We start from the raw sequence: 9,137 nt of genomic DNA, 5'->3' as shown, positions 1-9,137 counted from the left end.
GTTTTTGAATGATTCCTCATTAAAAACAGTGTTTTAATGAGCACTGGAGGTTTGCTGTGATTTAACAACCTGTAAACAGAGAACATTTTTCAAGGCTGCAATAACAACACCCGGTGGACGTTATCTCATGTCAGGCCAGTAGAAGGATGACATGCATGTTTGACAGTTTCAACAGCATTTAACAACCTGGGCTGTAAGTTGAATTACAGGAATTGTAAATCCTAAAACTTTGGAACCTGGCCAGCGCTAAGCACTAAAGAAGCCATCGGATCTTGTTGTCTGCCGCTTTTTAATCTGTCGCTCGCATGTTCTCGAATTTAAAGAAAAGGTGTTGCATTTTCTCAGTATGCTTCCCTTCAGGTCATTTGTTTGCGTTTTCTTACCCAGTCATTTCTCTGTTTCTGTTTCTCCGTTGCTCTTCATGTATGGCACGTCTTCCTCAAACTCCTCTCTCTGCCTGTGGGAGGTGATACATAACAAGAGCACAATGTACACTTTTATCATGATAAAATCTTGAGATCTGGATGATGGAAAATGTGCGCACAGTTTTTCCTGTTTCATTTATTTCTGTTTGCTTTTTCCAGTCTTAATAGTGAGCTAGATGCTGCCGTGCTCCATGGTGCTGTAGCCGTTGGCGTTGTTTGCTATTGCAGTGTGAGTGGGTAAGCAGGGCCAGGGGCCTGAGATGATTGCACTTAAAGTCAATTAGTAGCTATAAACTCGAGAGCACTGATATTTTTTTCCTCCTCCATTCATGTCTCCATTAAAAAAAGCTGGAATACACTGTCGTTACATAGCCAGCCACTTAATCCACCACGCTGTTGCTCGAAGCAAGCCCTAAAATAATCACATGGCTGATTTCGAATCAATGAAAACCAGTCTCTCACGCTGTTCCCCTCATATGAAACAGATATGGCTTTTATGTGCTAAAAGTATAGTTTTTGTGTCAATTATTTAATGAGCTATTTAATATATTTCTCCAATGGCTCAAAGTAAATTTCCTCTTTATTCTTTCAGGCATTTGCTAAAGCAAATACTGACATGAGGCGGTTAAATGCAAAAATAAAACAACATTTCTAGATGTGAAAATTCAAACGGGGGTTTATAAAGTTAGACTCACGGTTTGATTTTGTTGGAGAACCTCTGTCGTAGGATGAGAGCAATGGTGGTGAGGACCATCATAGTCGTACACATGGCTCTACCCCAAGGATCTCCTGCCTTGGGAACGCTGGTGGTTCAGAGCACTGAACCGTCTTCCGCCATTGAAAGGCTTGAATGGTAAAAGGCAGAGTTTGTGGTGTAACAATCTGACTATTCCTGCCTTGGCGCTCACACATGATTGGGGAGATTACCATGGAGGATTAGCTAGGATCAAGGAGGGGGGGGTTAGATCTCGCTGGCAGGACTATGAGGTAAACAGAGCATGCTGTGAGTTGCTGTTCTAAAAACAGCCCACCCTTACCACCATGTCATTAGCACAGCATGCTAAATCCATCTCATCAGTATATTGTCTTTTTTTCAGTTGAGGATAGGCAGAATTATGTAACGGGGGCAACAGGGTAGCTTCGCAACATGAGCCTAAAGATCAACATACCAATCAGCTTACATTGCTTTATAAGTGGATTATCTAGTTCAATATTATTGTGCTCAAACATAACTTGGGAAACAGTGAATGTTTAGAACATATCATGGGACTGCTTCTAAATATACCAAAACCAGACCCTCTAATGACTTCTCTGCAGGCCAAGTCCGGTGTTCCTACAATATATTATGAAAAGAGAGCACATAGTGGGATAAATGAGGGTATAAATACGGACTGTCGGCAGCTAAGCCACTTATACTTAGCACTGCTGACTCAAGTACAGAATAAGGGAGCAGTGGGGCAAGGAATAGAAAAGAAAGGTGTAATTTTGTCGGTATGCCCACGAGTGTGTAGTGACAGGAGGGTCACATTGGAGCAGCAGATAAACAGAGGCTTTTCTTTTTATTTGAAAATTGAATCAATTACAGATACAAACGTGAGCCATGATGAAAAATGTACAATCGCCACATTTAAATGTAAAAATGTAAAAACGTCTCGTATACTTAAGAGCTAATAAAGTGGCTACAAGTGGATACAGACTGATAAGATTAAACATCTGAAAGACATCATACTGTTTAGAAAGAATGCTGTTTACATTTCTGTTTCGAGATATACACATTCAGCAGAAGGCACATCCAAGTCAAATGTGACCTCTAGTCCACTGGTGGGTCTATGTTTGCATTTTCTTCCTCTTTGCTCTCTCTCCTTTTAATGGTTTAGCTTTTTACAAGAGTACAAATGTAAGAAGGTGAGCTGATTTTTTTTATTCTTCCCTCTCTCCCTCTCTTTCTTTCTGTCTCTCCCTCTCTTATACACACTAGAAACACACTTTACTAACCACACGTAAGAGTGGACGTCCCATGATGATCTTAGATTACATCAAGCTGTATCTCACATTAGAGTCAACTGATTAATGTCCTATGAAGCCTGGAAATCAGAAGGTTTCCCCGCATGCCTGCCTATGTGGAAAAGAAATAGAAAATTAAAAAAACCCAAACAAAAACCGAGTAAATGTTTGTTTTATATGTGTAATTCTCAAAGCTTATATTTTATACCATCAATTTACATATGAAAGTGGCCATTTCACATTTTTCTCATGCAACATTAAAAAAAATTCAAACTACGACACCAGAAAAACAGAAAATGGACACAATCATGAGTAAATCATAGTATTACGATATGTATGTATATAAAACTAACTTTTACTATTAGAGAGCGTGTATATTTCTAAGAAAATTTTACTACTTCTTTTCCATATGGGTAGTCCAAGTGTAAAACGTTCAACCAGTCGAGGTTGAGAGCTTTTCCCAGCCCAGTTCCTTGTAGATGGCAGAGATACTGCAGTAAACCGTGGCCAAGAGGTTTGTCCATGCTGCGCCCACCTCAGGTGTGATGACCTCTGGAAATTCTTCTCCCAGGACTTCTAGGATTACACCGCTCAGAATCTGAGTAAGACACAAACAAATGTGCTCAGGACATTGATGGAGCGCTTTGACTTGTTTTTCCCTGAAAATGTTGACCCCCAGTCTCGGGTTTTTGTACAGTTGAAGCAAAGAAAGCATAACATGTACAATATACAGACTGCGAGGGATTGAGTCGTGCTTGTTATCTTTGGTCTGATGCATGGAACTGTTTTTCAAATTTGCAAATACACTAGCTGTCTCTTATCTTCTTATTTAGTGTCAGTTTTTTCATGTAACTCTATGTTTCAATACTGAATCAAAGGAATCTCAGATGGGAAGGGTTGCTAACAGTCTCTGGCGCTCTCAGCTAATTAATCTGGTTTCCTGGTCCAAACAGCTGCGTTGTGCATCATATTAAACGGTGTGCAGCTGGTTTCTGTTCACGAGCTCACAACAATTGACTGTACATTATGTATCTGCTTAAAACTACATGCAAGAGAAAAAACATAAAAGAATCAAAGGACAGGAAGCAAAACCAAGTCACAAAATTATGGTTTGTGGAATACTAGAGGTGGCAGGAAAGAGGAGTTTAATGACGAACATAATATAAAGTGGTTTATACTGTAAGGTAAAAACCCAATGATACAGAGACAACCCCAACAATCAACCAATCCCTTCTGAGCAAGAACTTGGCAACAGTGGGAAGGAAAAATTCCCTTTTAACAGGAAGAAATCTCTACCAGAACCAGACTCAGGGAGGGGTGGCCATCATGACTGGTTGGGGGTGATGACATGCGTCGTATGCTTGACATTTATCACATTTGTCTCACATTGTATCATTTCCTGTGAATGCAAAATGATTTATTGATCATTTTATGCTAACCTATTAAACTGACTGACTGTAAATACGTGACTCTACAGAAGCACATGGTGCAGAATGAAAGACAGTTTTTTTTTTCTACTAATGTCTTGAGCGTGCTTTCTGCACAGCTGTTCACGCACTGTTTTCTTTACCTTGAAGTACACAGGCTCCACCTTGTGTTGGAGTGCATGGGCCTTGGCCACCAGCTTCAGCACCGACGCCACCTTATCTGAGTTGTCAAGGTTTTCCACCAGTGTATTGATGGCATTCATAACTCTCCGAGCATGCTTCCTGAGCTGGGCGCTCTTCTCCAGCTCCTCCGCGTCCTCAATGTGCTTGAACTGGTTGAAAAACTGCTTGGAGGAGGGGAAGTTGACAAAGAATCTGCAAAGGAGGAGTGCTAAATGAAAGATACGATATATATACATACGTGTAACTGCTGTACTATTCTCATCTTCCTTCTGCCTGCAGCCTCATCCTATAAACCCACGTTCCCTTGTCAAGTTGGCAAGATAACACGAGTAAACACTAGCGCATGTATAAGGGTGCTGCATACTTTTAGTGTAAAATAACTGCATTAAACTGATACTGTGCAGTGTGGTTTCCATACATTTGCAAAGGATTTACAACCTAAAGGGAAGAGTCCAGCTGCAGAGCTGTGATCATGGCAAAGAGCTGAATAAATAGATACTTTACACAGTGATTTCACAAGTTCTGTTGTACTAAACAACAGCTGTGGTTAGGTTTATGAAATAAAAACGAGGAATACTGACTGACTAAATATGAAATAGTTATCATCATAAATAAAGTTATAGCTTCCTTTGCTTTCCAAACCAATTAATATGTCACACTGGAGAAGGAAAGTAAATCTTGTAGCATCAGATAAAGACTCCCAAAGCGTGCACTAACTCTGATATTCTGGGAGCTTTTCTGTTTCATAACTGTTTTTGCTTTGATATGGATGGAGACTTCTTATTGTATTTGCAGTTTAAGGCCCTTTGCCATTCAACTTATAAGGTAGTATACATACGCGTATCCTTATTTTGTACCCGAAAACCCAGTGTGATGAATAACTCTATTGTTTTTAAAGAAAAACAATTCCAGTCCTGTTATCAATGTCAATATTTGTTCTTTTACCCATTCCTTGGGATGGAATGAAAAAATTAATATCAGGAACATGAAAACTGTCTCCTCATATTGTTTTCAAGCCACCCACCCTCGCCGCTCCTCGTTTGGGAACCTGTTGGCTGATGTTTCTAGTTCTGCTCTGGTTCCTGTCAGGACTTAAAAAAACATGATCCTGCATACTTTCCAAAAAAAAGTAACATGCTTATTACAGATGAGGGTGTGGGTATTCTATGCTTACTAAGGTTGCTATGATCACACCTGATACTTCCTTTTCTTTCTGAGTGACACTGAAATTATAATTCCTGCAAAGACAGATACGAAGTTATACTTATGTTGGAATACTCAGTTTCTCATCTCAGTTTAAGCTCCGGGTCGAGAATTTAATATCGCTGCGCTCTTTCTGAAGACAGCAAATAGTCCTTTTAAAGATGTTTTCTTTGACGCTCAGAAGTATCAGAGTGAATTAACAATGAGGAACCTAAAAACGTACCCCCTCCCACAGTCTGGGAAGAGGGCCAAAGCATCTGGTTTTTGGCTATCGGATCGAGATATCCCATCTCCTCCCTGTCTGTAGAGCAACTAACAGAAAAAGGAAGCGCGGATTTACACTGTCAGATCTGCAACATATGGCTCGATATTAAAGTTTTACTCGTGAACTTAAACGTCTGAGGGAAGGAGGTTGGGAGGCGGCGCATTCATTTTTCAATCCTGGGTGTATGGGCTTCTGCAAGTGCCGGAGCAAAATAATGAACCGTGCTGTTTAATCTTTCTGTCTTTGTAATTGCATGTGACCTGTGGTTGCATATAAATAGCCTCATTAGTTTTTCATATGGTCATTGGTTCTTAATCCTTCCTTATCTTATTTCGAGACTAAATGAAGAGCTGAAGTGATAGAAAGTTTTTCATTTCAGAGACAGAGCGCTGAGATTTGCTACTTTAGATCCTATCTGACGACCATAAAGCCGACGAGTTTGAAGGATTTGCAGCGTTAGGCTTGAAGTTGGATACGGTGGCAGGATCTTTTCTCACTGGCTGAAGGAGACTTTTGCCAGGACACGGATATCAATCGGACTTTATTAATCAAATTCCCGAAGGTCGCAGGAAATTAGTGATGGAATATAAGCAAGACAATATGAAAGGACATATTTTAAATACTTTTTTATACTATTTTCTGTTTCTGTAGGAAAGCGCAGAAGCTAAATTCCATCTTTTCAACAATCTGTGAAAACTACATTACTAATGGTGATTGTATAAATACAGTATTACACTCCCTCTCAACTTTCACCTCCTACAGTCAGAACGGATTATAAAGGCATGCTCTGTCGTGCATCGAATCTCGTCACACAAGAATTCCATTCAAAGCCGTCACACTTCTGCGAAATCCCTGCACATGGATGATTTTTGCAACATTTGCTTCGCTTAACTTTCAATGTGAAAAAATGAAAGTGTGGTAAGTGCAGGAATCAACCAGCAAATCAACAAAATATGATGTAGTAAATATATGAAAGACTGAATACCTGCTGTGTATGTATCCACTGTAATAGAGAAAAGAGGAGGATTTTAAATGTCATGCTGCCATAGGTTGCCAAGCCCTCTATACAGGCATTCAATCAGAACCTCTTCTGAGAGGGAGTGTGCCCCTTTCATGGGCACAGATGGGGTTTAAATGTTTGACCTCTGCCCTAACAACTTAACAAACAGGATTAAGAGAGCGTCACATCTAAAGAGATGACTGTAAAACCTGTAAAAGTCAGCAAGCTCATTGAAGTTGAGCGTATCCTGGATTTTGAAGTTTTTTTAAAAAAAGTCTGCACTGGGGAACAAACAAGCATCAGCTGTTTTTTTATTGGCTCCTGCTGGTGCGCTGACGGTAAAAGGGGGTAAAAGGCAAACCTTAACTTACGTGTGGTGAACTATATAATAAAGATGGAAAGAACTTTCATACCAAAGTCTCAAAATAGGTGATATTACACTGTTTGTGCTATATTTACTCAGCATGTGAGTAAATAGATGCATAGCCATAAAAAAGGATGTTAAAATAGTTCAAATATAACATTCCTGTTAATTATAGATAACATTTTTCACAGTACTCTTTTTATTATTTTGGTGTGAATTAGATATTTCCTCAAAAATACATAGAAAAGGAAATACCTGACTAGTATGGCCACCCCGACATCATCACAGTTCTGGTAGACTTTTCCCCAGGAGGCCTGGATCATCACCCTCTCCTTGTCAGTCAGCGGGCTTGGCCGCTCCAGGTGGTCCACCTCTCCGTCTCCCTGCGTCCTCTCCATCTGGAAACACAGTGTGTAGTGAGCTGAGCACATGCAGAAGGCAGGGCTGATGAGAGCACCCCTCCCCCTCAGGCAAATAAACACAATTTGTACCTTTTTTGTTGTTGTTGTTGTTGTTGATGTCTTTTCCTCTTGTTTGTGTCTCCTATGTGGTGGCAGAAGGGAAAAGCAGTTTCCTGTTTTCCACCCCTTGTCCCTGTGAGAATCTCTGCTCCCGACCTCTGAATCTCTGCTGAGCGAGAGTGTGAGTGAAGAACGGGCTAGGAAAAAAAAAATCACACAAGAAACACACGCAGCAGCGAATGAGGAGGAGCCTCTGTACTCTCTCTATACACTCTCCCTTCCCTGCCTCCCTCCTTCTCTTCCCCTTCTCTCCCTCTGCCCGCCTCACCTTTGTAGGTGGTGTTTAATGAAAATACGATGAGATCAGAAACAAATCCCAAGCAAGGGAGCCGGATATGTCATGCACATAATGTGTGAGCGCAGATACAGTGTAATGTCAGCATGGTAAAATAAGATAAAGGTGCACTCTTAACTTGTTTTACCTCTAGAGTCCCTCATGCAGACTTTCCAGGAGAATAACCTGGAATGATATTGAATTTCTCACAAGCTCCTTTTATGTAAATGAAAAAATAAATACATAGATAAAAATCATAATAATAATATTAATAATAATAAGGTGTTTTGTGCTTTAACTTTTTCATTTTCTTCCTTCATAAGCAAACATGTGTAGCTTTGCTGTGGTTGGTGTTATCAGTATAAGGATATATCGCTTCCATGTGTTAAAAAAAAAAGCTTGAGTAAGTTGTTATTGCTGTTTTATAATGAATTGGCCAACCAGGACCCAGGTAGCCTGGAATCTGGGAGGTAAATGTGGGAGGAGAGCAAACACAAGACCAGACACTGTGACTTAGGTAATATCAACTGTCTTACAAGGGGAGGTACAATGTACGACTCTGCGTTAAACATTGACAGAGTTGATAGTATGCCATTCAAGTTGGTGAAAAAAAAAGTAGACTTAAGGTAGATGTATCATAACCAACCATTCAAATAGCTTTCCCTTACCCCGTCTGCAGAGGCAGTGCCAATTAAACAGGGGAAATGAACAGGGGGATAGTGTAACACGGGAGACGGGGAATTATTGCTCCTAAGGTGTGCAGTGAGAAACATTACAATGAGATCTGGGTTTCGTGATCAAAAGCAGAGCACACAGGACCCAACTTGACACGCAGTGAGCTGGGCAGGCAACAGAATGGAACTGAAGGCAATCAGAGCAAGTGGCCTGAGCTGGGCAGGTAGACAACAAGGTGATGGGTAAGTGCTTCAAGCAGAACGGTTTGTCAGAGAGACTGCAGAGTGATGCTTCCGGTGATGAGATGATGAGCCACAGGTGTGCATGCTGATTGGAGCCGGGGGGGTATGAAGAGGAGCTATAGAGCCCAGGCCGTGACACATGCACCATCAGTTCATGTGTGAAGCTCATTATAATGCAGGCATGTGACCTTCAAGCTGGCTCGTCAAGATCATGACTATGCGCACGATCCTAACCGTGTAGGCTACTCGTCAACCTCGTGTAAGCGTACAGTCAGGGCTTTACATTTGCTCCTTTACATTGTCCAAAGATCAGCACCACCATGGCTGCCTTGCCACCACTGTCTTACAAGTTATAACAGTAATTATAAGCATCACATTAAACCAGTGGTATACAAGATATTGCATCCCGTCATGGTTGTAAGGTGTACAAGAAGCCACATAATTAAAGGATGGTATGTTGTTCATGTGCATGCTGTGACCTGTGGCCCCAGGTCAGAGCATTATTGTGGATAAACTTTGGGATCAAAAAACTTTATTTTTACAGGTTTATGTAG

General features: G+C 40.8%; 1 protein-coding gene across 2 annotated transcripts; it reads right to left on the bottom strand.

Moving 5' to 3' along the window:
* Positions 1 to 1,964: 1,964 nt before the first annotated feature.
* Positions 1,965 to 7,565, bottom strand: LOC120717880 (cytoglobin-1-like). 2 transcript variants are annotated; one of them, XM_040006170.1, is made up of 5 exons: positions 7,363 to 7,564; positions 7,127 to 7,269; positions 4,000 to 4,231; positions 2,828 to 3,027; positions 1,965 to 2,541 (listed from the first exon to the last, which is right to left on the bottom strand). In XM_040006170.1, exons 2-4 carry the CDS (start codon positions 7,267 to 7,269, stop codon positions 2,863 to 2,865), a joined length of 540 nt encoding a protein of 179 aa, XP_039862104.1. In that variant the 5' UTR covers positions 7,363 to 7,564; the 3' UTR covers positions 1,965 to 2,541; positions 2,828 to 2,862. The 2 variants fall into 2 exon arrangements, with proteins under 2 accessions (XP_039862104.1, XP_039862105.1); XM_040006171.1 differs by having other exon boundaries at positions 1,965 to 3,027; positions 7,127 to 7,271; positions 7,366 to 7,565.
* Positions 7,566 to 9,137: the final 1,572 nt, after the last annotated feature.

The sequence above is a fragment of the Simochromis diagramma genome, unplaced genomic scaffold (genome assembly GCF_900408965.1).
Source record: "Simochromis diagramma unplaced genomic scaffold, fSimDia1.1 OVJJ01000510.1, whole genome shotgun sequence".
Lineage (NCBI taxonomy): Eukaryota > Metazoa > Chordata > Actinopteri > Cichliformes > Cichlidae > Simochromis > Simochromis diagramma.
This window is presented reverse-complemented; position numbering and strand designations above follow the sequence as displayed.